The sequence below is a fragment of the Drosophila rhopaloa genome, unplaced genomic scaffold, assembly GCF_018152115.1.
Source record: "Drosophila rhopaloa isolate 14029-0021.01 unplaced genomic scaffold, ASM1815211v1 contig_2, whole genome shotgun sequence".
Taxonomy (NCBI): domain Eukaryota; kingdom Metazoa; phylum Arthropoda; class Insecta; order Diptera; family Drosophilidae; genus Drosophila; species Drosophila rhopaloa.
Genome location: NW_025335083.1, coordinates 4,720,501 through 4,736,462, shown reverse-complemented (window position 1 = coordinate 4,736,462; position 15,962 = coordinate 4,720,501). Strand labels below are relative to the sequence as shown.

The following is a 15,962-nucleotide window of genomic DNA, read 5'->3' as shown; positions in this document are numbered from 1 at the left end:
TGCATAAATAATAATTTCAAAGAGCCTGGCGAGCAGCAGGCGCAGAGACAAAGGAATAAGAACTATAAATTTGTTTCATTTTCGAGTGTGGAACGTGAGTTTTGGGCCAGAAAGGATATGTTCGAGGGAGGACTGGTGGAACTCCCTGCTCACTCAATGTTCGAACTGCGAAACCCTATCATTAGCATTTCCGCTTTTTATTATTGCTCGGCATATAAGCCATGGGGCCATGTGAGAGTACCAGATGATCATACTTAATCATAATTTAAAGTCTTCGGGTCTCCGAGGATCTGCGGATTCAAATTGCTCGAGAATCTCGCCTGGCTTGTCATATGAAAATTGCAGACCCATTAAAGGGAGTCGCGGATCCGCGGGTCAGCGGATATGTTGTTCTTTGAAAATGTGCTCAAATTATCCCTGTGCCGGGAGAGAAAGGGTGAAAGAGTTTTGGGTCAAATTGTTGTCGGGGCCACAGTGGTTGGGGCATGATAATTGAGGCTATTTACATTTTCTTTACAAAATACTGTAAGGATTCAAATTATACGGTGCAAAAAACGACTATAAATTCAGTCATTTAGTTTTATAGGAATATTTATTTTAAGTATTTGCTGTAATTTTATTACTTTTAATTGTTTAATTTTATGGAGTTTACTTTGTTTATATATATTTTTTTAAGCTTTTGGTCTACATAAGGCTCTTTAATTTATAATAGTTGGTTCATTCCATTTAATATTTTAAAAATGATTTTCCAACAGGCGATTAAAAATCAATGCAAAAAAAATATAAACTCCGTTTTAAGCATCCCGCCCCACTGTTCTTCCTTGTTCCAAAATTAATTGACTTTGCCCAAAGACCCCGACAACATCTCGTAGGCAAATTAGCTTTGTGGCCTGGACAGAGTTTCCTGGGAACACAATTAACCAAGTTCCTTTCGGCCGGGAGGCGTTAGACGGCAACCTCTTTTACAGTTAGCTGGCAAATTGAGTTTCGAACAAGGCCAAGAGCAGGAACCCGAGGAATCGAAGACTAAACAGGACCTACCTGAGTTGCAGAGCGAAACACAAAACAATTTGCCAGCTAAGGAAAGATTAATGGTAGCCACAAGGAGCTGGGTCTTCGGTAGCGATTGCTTAGACAGTTCCCGGTATTAATTTTGAATTCATAATTCAGAAAATCCCATTCAGGGAGCCAAACACTCCCCTGGCGGCAAACTCTTTTCAAATCGCTCTCACTCCCCGACGATGACGACTGACCTTCAGAGTCTTTAGTTCAGTCTTTAGCAGGCGCCGAAAAGGAGTCTTCAGGCCTCGGTCTTCGCGCCACTCTCCACTATTCACTCGCCCCATGACGCCGACTTTTATGAGCCTCAGTTTAACGCCAGTCGCTTCCCTGGTGCAAAAATTGTGCTCGACCGACGCTCTTGCGCTTATAAAATTGTGCCAACATTTTTATTACTTTTCAACACATTTTCAAGTTGACGTTCAGGTCACTCGTCCTCGGCGGTGTCTTCGTTTTCTTTTCAGTTGACCACACTATGTATGTAAAGGGAGCGCCAGTTCAGCGGTTTCCCTTAACTGCTAAAACATTTATCAGTGGTATCACTTTCGGGGTATATGGTTTTGTAATATTATTAAAACTAGAATACCATTTGATTGCTTGCAAGCATATTTCTGTGAATCATTAATTCCGGAAACCTTATCATCAAAAAAGCTAGACCAAATTATCGCCAGCACTTCTATATTTCTGAGAAAACCATAAAATTAATCAATTTAAAAAAAAATCAATACCATGAAATCAATAAGAGAAAAGTACAACATTTTACCAGTTACCATATCAGCAAACTTTAGTTTTCAATTATACTGTTACCAAAAAGTAAGTTACCATTCTATTTCTAAAAAATCATTTTGAATATATCAAAAGACATGCTTTGCGTTCCAACAACTTTAGTTGCCGCCATTATTGAAGCTGCAAGAGTCAGCCACAACTATGGAATTTACAGAAAGGTGCATATTATTAAGCCGAAAGGATTTATGACACTTGAATGCGAGCAGCAACAGCAGCAACGTGCAAAAGAAACGAAAAGCGCACAGAAAAGAATTACAGCATACAACATGCAATTTAAGCAATAAACACGTATTTCGATAGACGATATTTTCGAAATAAAAAATTAGATTTCTAAAATGTGTTAAATATATGAATAAGAATATATATTTACAAATAAATGTTTTCAATTAAATGAATTTATTGATCGTATTAATTATTTAGTGTCCACGATAATATACAAATATTAATCATACGAAAAAAAAAATTAAAATATAAATATAAATTCGCAACGAAAGTAAATAGAGTTGTTAAAATGTGTCGAGCATATGAACCTCATATATTATTTATATGAAAACCATTTTTGTTGAATTTATAGATCATGTTAAGTAATCCACAATTTTTAATATTCATCATACAAGAGAAGTCTTATAAAACTGATAATTTGATAATAATAAAAATATAAAATTATCTGGTATTTAAAACCAAGCAATGATTTTTATTCGATACGATCTTTTTTTTCGGTGCCTGGCAACAACGCAAGTGAATTGAATGGGATGAATGGGAAAATGAGGCGCAGCTAAAAGAGCGTACAAAGTACAGCGAGACCGCAGGTTGGACCTGTGCCCGACTGCATCCCGATCTGCAAGTTGCCAGAGTCACTATCCCCCTTATAGGCCCCCTCCCCTGCCCTCCCCTCTACCACTCCCCTCAACGTGAACCTGAACCGATCATCCATTGCCAAAGTCATGGGAACTTTTTGCTGCTTGCGCCTTTCGTACGTTTCATTTAATTTGCATGGATCGTGCGGACGTCGTACGTAAGACTGACGACTTGGAATTGCCGTAGTGCCTCCCCCTGCCACTTGGCCCCCTTCCCCTCCCCCCACTATATGCGGCTACTTTGTGAGTTGTTGCTGCTGTGCCTGCGAAAGAAGGACGCGAGTCATCATCATAATCAACTGCCATGGCGGCTGCTGCTGCTGCAGCTCTGAAAGCCTATCATTATGATTATGACGAATATTACTTTTGTATATAACTTTAAGGCTGAGCCAAAAGAGATCCTCTCTCTATATATAAACAGGGGCAGTCAAAATGATAGCACTCACAAGGTTATCAAAAATATGTATTTGACGTGAATCATTTTGCATTATTTGTTGATTAAATAATATTCGAAGTTAGTTCTTTTCATTTAGGCCAATTTTTTTTGGGTGAGACAAAATATTTTATAATAAAATAAAAATACGTTTATGTCATAAAGATGCCATAAAAATTATTGGAAAATTAACAGAAATATAAGAACAAAATACATTTTTGCTTTGATATACAATTGATATTTATCCGTTTTTAATTAAAGTAATATTTATTTATTTATTTATATCTTAAAACGAAACAAAAGTTTTCTTTTTCCTATCTTGTTTTTTATAGAAACAGAAATATACTTAATGGAGTCTGATACATTTTTATATTTATATGAGCTTGAATAAAATGGTCTTATAATTGTAAAAGTATGTAAATCTTTCTTTCTTGTTCTAAGAAGTTTATCAGGGCGAGCACCGAATTCGCTTTAATTAATTAATTTTTTATCAGCTGATTTTATTGAGCAATACTTAGTTTATTTTTTATCATTTCATTGGTTGTTTTCAAATTATATAAAGTATCAATGAAATTTAAACAGTTCTCAATTTAGTCATCTCCATTGTAATCCCCCAGAAATTTAGCTGCAGTATAATAAGTTAGTTAGCCTAAAAAGTAGAAGACTCATAAGAATCTTCTTAGTGCTATTGCTCTGACCCCAGGTGTATGTACATGCACTCGGCCAACATGTTGCTGCAGATTCTTTTTGCATGTTACTGTGATTGGTTTTAATTCAAGCCGAAAGAGCCGGGCAGGTTAAGGCTGCTCTTTCGGCCGGGATCGTCCAACAGAAGCGACCTCTTGGCCACAATGGAGGGCGTGCTGCGGCAGCCGTGGCAGCAACATCGGCCGATGCATATCTGAAATTAGTTTTGGTAAACCCTTGCGTTCCCTTTTTCGATTTTTCTATACGGCCCCCGCCTGTCCGCTCGACTAATTAGCCCCCTGCCCACTCCCCCCTTGGCCCCTTGTGCCATCCCCGATCTGCGATCATAAACATCTGCAGGAATGACAAAAACAACTTCATAAAGTAGTAATTGTTATTTAACACTTTGGCCCCCGCCGCTAGATGTCGCTGCAACTGTCCGCAATTGTCTGTCACGAGATCGCTTTATTGTGGCTTTTGCCGGCTTGGCTGGTGAATCATTGTGGCCTGGTCGCCGGCAAAACTTGTCCAATTCACGGCACTTGCTTTTGTTGTGGCTATAAAAAGTTATTAACTGTTTCGCTTTTTTTGCACCACAATTGCAACCGTAGACAAGCGGCAGACAAGCTCCGTAAAGAAGTCAAACAAGTTAAAAATAGTCTTGAATAGCAGAATTTTTTGTTTTGGCTGCCGGATAAAAGAAACTTTCTTGAAGTGTTCGCAGTCTGAGAAACGGTAGATTTATAGGTAAGTAATAGCAACAAAATTAATTCCAATATTTCTATTGTGTTGGGTATTTTTAGGTTTATTGATATTCGATCATTTTTATAGGTCAAAAATACTTAATATTTTATTAGAGAGTATTAAACTGTTGAGTTAAACAAATAAGTGTATCTATAAAAGGTTGTAAGGGAGTAGATTGTAGGGAAAAACAATATAAGTCTAAAAACATTTTTGATAATGAATATATTTCCACCCCTATGAAGTCTAATCAGAATTTTTTAAGTCAGTGTTGAAAAATATTTACCATATATTGATGCTTCAATTGGAGGAGAAGTCACCCCTAGATTTCAGTTTTCTACTCAACGCTAGATGGCTTTTTGCAATGTTAAGCAAATAAAAACCAATTATATTCATCTTTGTCTTCTAGAGCTATTACCTATTCTATCTATTTCAAAAATCCACAGTTATAAAAATATTTTCTATGGAAAACCACCAACCTAAAGACCAACTTCTGGATAACTGCACTTGACTTAAGTCCTCACCTCTTCTTATTCACCTCTATGCAATGCTCAAAAAGCAAAACTAATTACAATTGACAGGCAATTGTGTCAGTTCTCCTGCTGCAGCAACTACAACTCACTTAGTTGCTCGGCAAGTCAAGTCAAGTCACCAAGAGCAATTAGTTAAGCCAAAAGAACCCAAGCCGAAGCTGAAAAGAAGGAGCAACTAGCGAATTGTGAACTATAATTAAACATTTGCTAATTACCCCAGGTAAAGTGCGGCCCCTAGGCGAAGTGGGACGAAGGGGGTGCAGCCTTCAAGATGCAATACAAAATATAAATGCAAACTGCAGGCCAATATAGAATGACAAAGAAACGAAATACACGCAAAACTAGGGAAATGTTAATGCACTGGAAATAGGAGGATCAACGATTTTAAGGCAATATTTAATACAGTACTTAGATTTAACTTTAAGGTGAATAAATAAATAGTTAATATCAGAATAGGAAAGATACATTTTAACCAATATTAATTAAATATATAGTTAAAAAATGTTAGTTAAAAATAAATTAATTGCAATGAATTACTGAGAACTTCCTACGTATCCTTTGGATGTTTGCTCTTAAATTAAATTTAAATTAAAAATAAAAAAAAAAGCTTACAATTTGTAGATGTAACCCAATTATTTCCAGTGCATTTTGGCCTGTCCCAACTGGTGGCTGGTGGCACCCCCCGGGGTCAGCTAATTGAACGCTTTTGGTCCGATTGCTGTTGAGAACATAATTTCGCGATCGCAGCTGGAGATAGAGATATGGCTTTGAATAGATAGATTTCAGCTGATTTATAGGGAAATTTGCATATGCCACAGTGCTGAAAGGCAATTGCTTGCTCCAGCTACAATCATCGCCCCTGCTCCTTGTTTTCCCACCCCCCGCCAATACAACTCTACGAAGATGCCAGCGAGGTTCGTTGCCTCAGTCTTTCGATTCGCAGACGTTCTGGCCTGTTTGAGCTCTTAAGTGCTGTGTCCCCTCTGTCCCCCGCCCCCCTACTACTTTATCTCAGAGCACTACTCTATGGATATGCGTTAATTGAACTTTTGCCGAGACAAACTGTTATGCGCCTGCAGACAAATGCTGCATCGACATCGCTGCTTTTTCCACCCGAGTCTCAATTACAAAGCTCAGTTCAGTTCAGCTCAGTTATGAAGGCAGCAGAAACAGCAACAAATATTTGCGTATCTTTTGTTGTTTTTTCGGTCTGTTGTGCAACTAATTAGTGCGCAATGCATTGCACCTGTTGCTATCTGAAATACACTGTATTTATGGGCGGGTATCTAATGCTTTAACGAGGAGTTTGCTTTTAAATTATTGACAATAGTTTGCATATTGCATTGGATAGCCCTGCTATTATAAAGATTATTAATTTTAAGACAGTGATATACTTTGTTAATAACATTTAGTTTGTTACTGAAAAAAACTGCTTTTTTATTTTATAAAATAACATTTTTGAATGTTTTATTAAATATTAATTCATAAAACAATTTAATGCTTAAAATATAATTTGTTAATCGTTACTACCTTTTCATTTTAGAACCAACCAATCGGTTAAATATTGATATTTGGACTTTTAAAATCTTGAAGAGCTTTTAAAAATCAGTTTGTTTAAAATCTAGGCAGAAGGGATTCCATATATTTCTTATTTTTATATTGTCTTAAACAGCTGCAATTTTAATAGTACAGTTCTAGCCACTTTTATTACTCATTAAGGGTATTTAATCTGCCGATGATCCCTGCTCACCTTTGTCGCTCTTTTCGTGTTCTCTGCGATATTTTGCACCCAGGGAATGTATTTTGCATGCGATCGCCGCTTAGATCCCGTCGTTGATAATTATTTGTTGTTGCTCTGGCTGCAAGCTCTTTTGTTTTTGTAGCAATTTGCAGGGAAATATAATTTGTTGCCGTTTTTTTTTCGTATTCTACCTACAATTAATTATATGTTAATCGCAATGCATGCTAATTACCCATCCCCCTTCCCCCGCAGACTTGTTGGTAAGGTAACCCTGACTGCGAATATGCGTGAGTTCTACAACGAAAATGCAATTGTTGTTGCCGCTGTTCATTCAATTGAAAAATTACAACTTCGGCTTATTTGCGTACATTTCGTGTTTTGATTGTTGCTTCCATTTAGAAGTTACTCTTTCCTCTCATAAGTTTGCATCATCTGGGATTACTGTAGTTTAAGCGCAAATTAATTACTAATCTTGAACAATAATAATATAAAGCTTTGGGTAATTAAAATATGATTATCCATGTAAGGAACTGTAATAAATATATATAATATCACTGCCAAAAGTACATGCTTTTGTGTATTCTTCTCAAGAGATATAAATTCTATCCACATTGTGACTACTAATCTCACTGTTAAATTTGTAATCTAATGTAAATACTTATTTTATGTCCCAATCAAAATTTATATTTGGAGATAGCGAATAAGATAAATTTTAAAATCCATGTGAATTAGAAAATAACTCAAGAAGATTATGATATTGACAGCCATAAAGATCTTGCTGTTTTAACTTCGCCTGCTTGACATTTATATATTTTTTTTAATTTCAATGTCAATTTGTTTTTAAGCCGCGCTTAGAGACAGCCTGGGACTTAGCCAGGAACTCGGACTGTGATTGAGTCCAAGATGAATGTCAACTAAGGCAGAAAAATGTTTTTTTTTGTATCTCGTTTAACGCTGTCAGGAGATCGCCAAGTGGTGCAGGGGTCTCAAAACGGACTTGTTGAGCGGCTTTTGTTTCAAGCTGAGCAAATTTTTTGCACATACCCCCCTTTTGACTCTTATCCGCTGCCGCTTTTGATTCTCTTAACTTTTGTTGCCGATTTTCGCATTATTATGAATGGATTGGATGGATGGATTGGCTGGATGGACGTTGGATGGATTGGTGGCTGGGACGATGAGAAGACAGCCGAAGAAATCATCATAACAAGACAAGAACAGAGTCGAGATTTCCGATCCTTGACTTTGATCTTTGGCTGCCACATTTCAACAGCGGCAAAGTTGAAAGCATTTTTCAATGATTTTTCGCTGTTTTTGCCTTTTGTTTTATATTTCAGTCGCTTTGGCTGTGGCACGCATCCCCAGTAAAACTGTAAAGCTAATTAGGGGGTTCTGCTGCCACAGCCAGTTAAAAAATTTATGAAGTGCAACGAGTTTCTTTTTTTTTTTGCATACAGATATGGAAATTCGTGCCAAAGGAAGAGGGGAGAAATTATTGCGTGTTGTACGCGGAAAAAAGTGCGAAAAACTCAGGCAACTAACAAAGCGAAATGGAAATATTTGAAATTTATTTAGATGGCATAGAGCGAGAGTGGATTATAATGAAATTCAAATAGCTTACAGCGTTTATTTCGATTTTGAAAAGTGTGCAAATAATAATGAGTTTTGTTTTAGCAAATTGAAAATTACAGAAACTCATATACAGTGAGGCACACACACAAACGACTCAAGTAAATTGCAATAATTGTACTAATTGTTATTGCAATTATTGCTGGCAATTACCATGACTTATGTGGGGCACAATGTTTGTGTATATTACGAGTGAAGAGACAGCCAGCTGAGTTTAAAACAGTTGAATGCTCGGATAGCTTAGATTAATGTATTTAAGGCAAGTTCGAGAAAATAAACTTTAAAATCAATGTAATTTAATAAATATTTTCGAAACTGCCTGCTTGAAATAATATTGATAGTTTTCATCTTACAAAATTAAACATAGATTAGACATAGCAATTTTAAAAAAATGTCTAACTTTCATTATTTTGATTTAATTGATAATCAATTTGTAGATTTTCCAACTCAATATATTAATCTCAATAAATTTGTATGGCTGCCAGGACACCTGCGTTTCCCTTTCATCCTCGACAATTGGGCATTATTTGATTTATATACTTGTGCACTTCCGTGTACCCCATTTCCCAGTTGCAGCATTGACCGACTGACTGCCCCAGACAATCAAATAAAATCATTGGCTCAATATCCGCTCCGGCAGAAAAAATGGGAACCAAAAACATAAAAACTGGGAATCATCTTTGAGGAAGGCTGGCGGCAATTCCCTTCCTGGGTTTTTATTTTGTCCGAAATATAATTAAAATTCGTTTAATTTATGGAACGCACAGCAAGTGCCGGGAGCACACTATTGGGAAAAATCCTTTGCAAAAAATAATACAAAATTAGAAGAAAACTCCCCCAAGAAAGGCGACTTGTTTACATTCCCACGTCCCAGAACGCACCTTGCTGCATATTCAAAGAGGAGAAATAATAAATAATAATGAGTGCCCATCAATAGGATAATGCGAAATGAGTTTCGGATCCTTTCGGTCCCGCACTCCTTAGACCAATCTCCGTTCAAGTGGAAGGCAGTGAAAGTTGTCCTTGCATCCTGGCTACCTGGTGTTGCAATTTTCCATGCACTTGCAGGTGAGATTGCCTCATCCGATGGGTCCCACAAAATGTTCCCAGACTTCTTAGGGTTGTTTTCCAGCTCAATCTTATGCAAAATCACCTTAAGGAAAATTTGCATGGGAAAGTGTTTGTGCGGGTTCCTAAATGGAACATCTTAAGGCTATTGTATGGGGGATTTATTTTTGAGCAGGAAAGTGAAATTTCACGCCGACAGGTTTATTGAATCTCTACAAGTAACTGAATGAATGTTCATGTTTCATATGTGCTATTAAAATATGTATGGGATATTTTTATACCCTTGCAGAGGGTATTATAATTTTGGACAAAAGTGTGCAACGCAGTGAAGGAGGCATCTCCGACCCTATAAAGTATATATATTCTTGATCAGGATCACCTCCTGAGTTGATATAGCCATGTCCGTCTGTCCGTCTGTCCGTCTGTCCGTCTGTCTGTCCGTCTGTCCGTCTGTCTGTTTCTACGCAAACTAGTCTCTCAGTTTTAAAGCTATCGAATTGAAACTTTGCACACACCCCTCTTTCCTTTGCACGCAGTATATAAGTCGGAACGGCCGGGATCGTCCGACTATATCCTATAGCTGCCATATAACTGATTGATCGGAAATGCCATAACTCTGCTGTTTGTTAAGTTAGGAAGTTGGGACTCTCTATGGGTATTATATTTGGCCAATCAATCCGACGTACCAAATTTCATAAGGATCGGCCGACTATATCCTATAGCTGCCATATAACTGAACGATTCGAAATGCCATAACTTTGGTGTTTTTAAAGTTAGGAAGTTTGGATTTTTTATGAGTATTAAGAATGCATCATAGGAATAATTTTGGAGAATATTATTATAGAGAATTCTGCAAGGGTATATCAACTTCGGCTCCGCCCGAAGTTAGCTTTCCTTTCTTGTTAATTTAATTGTTTTAGTAACAAATAAATACAAATTTCGACATTTAACATTCAACAAAAATTGTACTAATTGTTTTTTATTTCCCCACAGTTTTGTTATTTAAATTATTATTAAATTATGACTATTATTGCCAACGATTTGAATTAAAATATTTATTCGCTCGCTCAGTGCCGATCACAGCCACTCCCTCACCCAGCTAACCCATAATTATTCACTTATCACATATCTCAGCTAGGCATCTAAATTAATAACTTTTTGCTCTGAAAAAGAAGAATTGCAGGGAAATGGAAACGTAAATAATATTTTCTTGCTCATGTTGCAGGGCTCATTAATTTCGCTTGTTAACATTTTTAGCTAACCGTTTTTCGTCGGCGTTTGCCACATAGCCAGACGAAAACCATTTTCCAAGTCGAAAAACATCTGTTAAGGCATTTGCATGGCTTTCACTTTTGTGTGTGCCAATGGAAATGGAAATGGAAAATGTGGAAATTTGTCGCAAATTACTTTCACTCTGGTATCGTGTTACAAGGAAGTCAGCGGCGACAGATCGAATTTGAATTGTGAACTGCAGAAATCGAAATCCTTTCGCGGGACATGGGACACCCCCAACAAAAGGGGAAAATGTGAAAATGTTTGCATGTCAAATTTAATTTCCAAACAAATAGAGGGAGAGCAGCTGCGACCCGCAGTGGCCACAAGCCTTTGGCACAAAAGTGAAAGGATGCCGGGGCAGGATATTCGATCGATACCGATATGCGTGTGCCGAGTATCCTTTAATGATGATAAATGCGATGCGATGCCCTTGGAAGCTGCAAGTTCCGCCACATTTAGCGACGGCGACAAAACATTCTCTGTTTTCAAAAATTCAGCGACTCACTCGAAACAATTTTAAGGCAGAACCCTCTAACCCTTGCAGGATCCGGGGATTGGGTTACACAACAGGGACAATAACAAACAAGGCGCGCATGCGCAGCACGCTTGGGTTAAGGACTCGGGCGAAAGGCGCATCCTTTTCCCAGCACGCGCTGCTTTCGATTTTTATTTTTCGTGATGATCACAATGATATCTCCTCTGATACATAGCCTCCAACCCCCATTCACTTTTTTATTTCAAACAATTTTTTATTGGCCCTCGGCAGTTTCTAAACTTTGTTTTTCGCTTATCATTCATGTTCATGCAAAATAGGGTTGAAAACTCATGTACATTCATCTTTTTACTTTTTTGATTTTAGAGCCATGCCCACTTTTGCTGTAGCGCCCTTTCCACCCCTTTACTGCGTCATGAGCAGCTGCCATTACAATTCCCTTATATTTTGCGCGCTTAAAATTTGGTAAAAAATCAGCAAAAAACGGAAAGTAATTGCGTGAATCTCAGGGTGAGAAAAAAATTAAAATCGAATCCGCTTAAGTGACATTTAACCTCTTGAAATTATTTCTACCATTTTTGCACCATTTCGTAACGTATTTTTTGATACCAAAATAAAAAGGATTTTATTGCCACCAGCATTAAATCGACCATTTTCTTGGGAAATGTTGATTTTAAATTGTAAACAACAAAAATCCATTAAGAAAATGCGAAAATATTGCGGGTATTAATCGTGTAGCGTGAGAAAGGGTAGAATTAAGGGATTATTTTTGGAAAGTAGTTAAAGTTTAAGCAATATATCCGAACCTTTAAGCCATTCTTAAATCTATCGTATACGCAAATAAATGAATGTTAAAATATGTGAAACCGAAACTTTAATATCTTCACAAAGTTTTTTTTAAATGAAATACAATTTCGATCATAAAATGCAAAAATTTCTATAAAAACGAAAAATGAATAATTTATTATTTAATTTCAAACATATCAACCTTAGCCTATAATTTCCACTGACAGCAATTGAAAAATCCTCTATAATTATAAACTTGCAACACATTTTCACTTCATTTGCAGTGCTGCCGAGTCAAATTTAAATGCAATAGATATAAAAATTAAATTAAATATATGTATTTACAGTGAGTTTACGCAACTTAAAACCATTTTTTGCGGCCCGCTGATGTTTGCTTTTATAATGCGCGACTTGGGCAAAATAACTGCAATTACAAAACGCAAAAAACGCAGAAGAGCGATGGGGGAAAGAGAGGCAAGAGCGGTTGCGGGCGTCTCGAGCGGTTGCGCATGCAAAGTGTGGAAGCGAAAGAGACGGAGCGAGAGGGGCGCAGGTGCCTGGCACGAAATTTATGCAAACAAGCAGCGAAGTGTGGAAAGGCGTGTAAGAAGCGGGGGTGTCAAACGAGTGGACGAGGGGCGGTGGGACGGTGGGGCGGAGGGACGAACGCACTGCAAATTAAAAGCGCTAATTGCGCTCAGTGTATGCAAAAAAAGCCGCGTTGCGTGTCAGAAGCGCATTAAACAGAGCGCACCGTTATTTAAATGAGCGCCAAGCTCCGAAGATTTGCTGTCAGTGTATTATATGCTTGGCTCAAATACATGCATTGGGCGGGATCGAAAAAAGGAAAAGAAGAAATGCATATCATATGACAAAACAAAGAGCGTAAAACAGCCTTAAACATGAATTTAACATTTTTAATGTTCGAAATTCAAAATCTTAATAAATAGAAATAATATTCTATTCTTTGGCACACAATCAGGGGTTTCCCTAAAATTTATATTCGAATATAAAATGGGGTTCCTTTACATTTTCACAATTTCAGGCATATTTTTATTTTTATTTATTTTTTTTTTGTACCAACCAAAACAATCAAGTAGGCGATAGCTACTTTTTATTTTCTTTGATAAAATGATGTAAGTGGGTTAAAAACTTCAAATCATTTGAAAGCAACAAAATTGAGTTTTCTGTACATATTTATACAAAACTTTTGTTGCGGGTTGAGTAATGGCATTCTTATGTAGCAATGTAACTATCAGTATATAAATTGTTTATGTAAAAATTACAATTCTGGGTTATTGGTTTTTGTTGTTCCATGCTGAGACTGGTCCATACTGCGGATTGAATACTGCCTAAATATAATTAATTGACGGAGATCTACGAGTCCAGTTCGGCAGCCAGGAGGAACTCGATTCTGGATAGGTCCTTGCGCGCACTTCTTTGGACTCCTTCTTATAGTTCGATTCCGACCTGAATTTGCCCCAACTTGCAGAACCACAGCTACCAACTCGCTTGTAATTGTGGCGTGTAGAAGAACGGGATTTGAATTGATCACGCTTGAAAGGACCACTCTTAATAGGACCACTCTTGAAAGGACCAGTCCTGAAAGGACGGGGCTTGAAAGGACTACAGTCGGCATTGGATGCGGTCGTAGCCCGATATATTGTCATGGGGCGTCCATCCAATCGCACTCCTTGGAACTGTCGGATGGCCTTCATGGCGTGATTGCGATACTTGAACACCACTTCGGCGGTCCCCAATGAGCGACCGAAGGAATTATAGTGCACATTCGCCTTTTGCAACGCCCCAATGTCACTGAACAGTTCTATAATGTCCATGTCGGAAACGCTAAAATCCAAATTGCAAACCATGAGACGAGTGGGCACATACTCTCCACTGACCACTTTGCCCCTTGTGTACTTGGACTTCTGAATGCGTCCAGTTTCTCCGCGAGATTTAAGAATCCCCTTGCCTCCACTTCCTGGCGCTGGATTCCGGATCGATCCTTTACCTCCTCCGTGTCCGCCAGGGCGACAAACTCGTCCATAATCTCCACGAGCTTCTTCTTTCTCAATCCGATTTAACTTGATGATATCGTCAAGGCTCATTTCAATTTTGTTCATCTTGGTGCAATCAGCTGGACTTGTAGTTGTTTGGGATTATAAAAACGATGGCTCTGTGCTGGCTACCAAAAATCAAAATGAAAACTGATTTTTACTTAAGGAATCTTGGGAAACTCTTAAAAAGGCTTTAGACAGACATTACAGTCGCCTTCTTAGATCTGGATAAAAATCTAACAAACAGAAATACTCAATTCCATGAAGTTTTCAAAATAAGCTGATTAAGTTTAAATACTTAAAGCTTTAAAACGCAACATTTGGCCTAAAATTTCTGAATTTCCTGATGGAGTATATACAAATTTTACCCTTGTATCCCATTGCGATGTTTCAAATATCTACACTACATACAAAAAGTCGCAAAAGAAGAAGCAATAAATTCACGTTTCGCACACACAAAAGAGCAAAAGTCGCAACAATAATCACTTGGTTCATTGTGCTGCCGTTTTGTTTCGCTTATTTTTGGTGCGTAGCCAAGTGATCACAATGGGCTGGTGATCATCATTCCCCGATTCTCCAGATTCGCTATTGTCTAGCACCGGGTTCTTCCTCGATTCTTGGCCAGTGTTACAGTTACACTTTGTGTGCCGAAATACGCAGCGGGTGTGGTGCAGTTGCCATGGGACAAAAGCCAAATTGCACTTGGTTATGTGAGGTCGACAACCATTGTCCTTTGCGCAATGTGCAGTTCCCACGATGTTCCACTGCTCCTGTATTGCGGTACAGAATCCTTCTGGACCCCAGCAACACCTCCTTTGATTCCGCTTACACCTGGTTTTCGGGGGAGGAAGAGAGATGGACGGACATCGATCTCGGGCAGGTCGCTCCTCTGATAGCTCCTTAATTAAAGAAAACCTAGCTGACATAAATTTATGACCGCAGGAGGATCCTTTTCTCGGTGCTGCCACTTCCTCGTAATTGTGCAATTGAAATGCCCTGTCAAACGGTAAAAAATCTAATAATTTCAGCGTCTTTGTTGTCTTCTGTTTAATGCAGCAATTCGTTTGTAGTTGCAGTTATCCTTATTATATCCCTTGCGGCCTTCCCTCAGAAGTTTACTTCTTCTAAGATATTCAGGTTGCGCAACAGGCAGAGATTTGTGTGCCGAAGCGAGAAATTGAAATCCTGAAATATCGCAGATCCTAAATACTTTGCGATAAAAAACTAGACGAAAGGAATTCTTGGAAAAAGAAAGCGGGCTAACAAAGGTGACATTGTTGGTTACTTAGGGTTTATCTTTGCGGTATGTCTAGTTTAAGAAGATTGCAAATTTGTAGATATAAAGATTTGTACCTTAATGGTTATTCATAAGTCTGATGATCGTGTCCACTGAACAGAATTTAAAAGATCAAACACTAAAAAGATTTGTGCATTTAAAATTTTTTTTGTTTCAAATCAAATTAAAATCTATAACACTCAATATTTTTCATATTTAAAAATCTGAAGAATAAAACTCTGCTAAATATTACTTCTTAAGATCACCTTCCCTCATTTAAAATATCACACATTCCTGCAGATTTAGGCTTTCCCCTTTTCATTTACTACTCCCTCCAAAAACTTTCACACTTCAAACCCATCCATGTGACTCATTTTTTAGTGGCATTCCGGAACACAGAATTTACCCAGCAACAGGAACAGGACTCAATGAACACATGATGGCGATGTCCTGCCGTTATTTCAAGCATCAGTTACCCAGAGACATTTCAACGCCTTGCCATGAAAATATTTTTCATTTTTCCCCGTTCATTTTTGGGCCACAT

The 15,962-nt window shown here is 37.8% G+C and overlaps 2 protein-coding genes across 2 annotated transcripts in view; one reads left to right on the top strand and one right to left on the bottom strand.

Annotated features, from left to right (window-relative positions):
- Window positions 1–15,962, top strand: part of LOC108050610 (protein nubbin) — a 48,026-nt gene that overhangs the window by 14,828 nt on the left and 17,236 nt on the right. The gene's annotated exons all lie outside the window — the stretch shown is intronic.
- LOC108050611 (aly/REF export factor 2) lies at window positions 13,183–14,270 on the bottom strand. The gene has a single exon (XM_017132376.2). The coding sequence runs from the start codon at window positions 14,206–14,208 to the stop codon at window positions 13,438–13,440; it is 771 nt and encodes a 256-aa protein (XP_016987865.1). The 5' UTR covers window positions 14,209–14,270; the 3' UTR covers window positions 13,183–13,437.

What these genes read in the sequence shown, in the direction of transcription:
- LOC108050611 (XM_017132376.2), bottom strand. Translation starts at nt 14,208, where the DNA reads ATGAACAAAATTGAAATGAGCCTTGACGATATCATCAAGTTAAATCGG.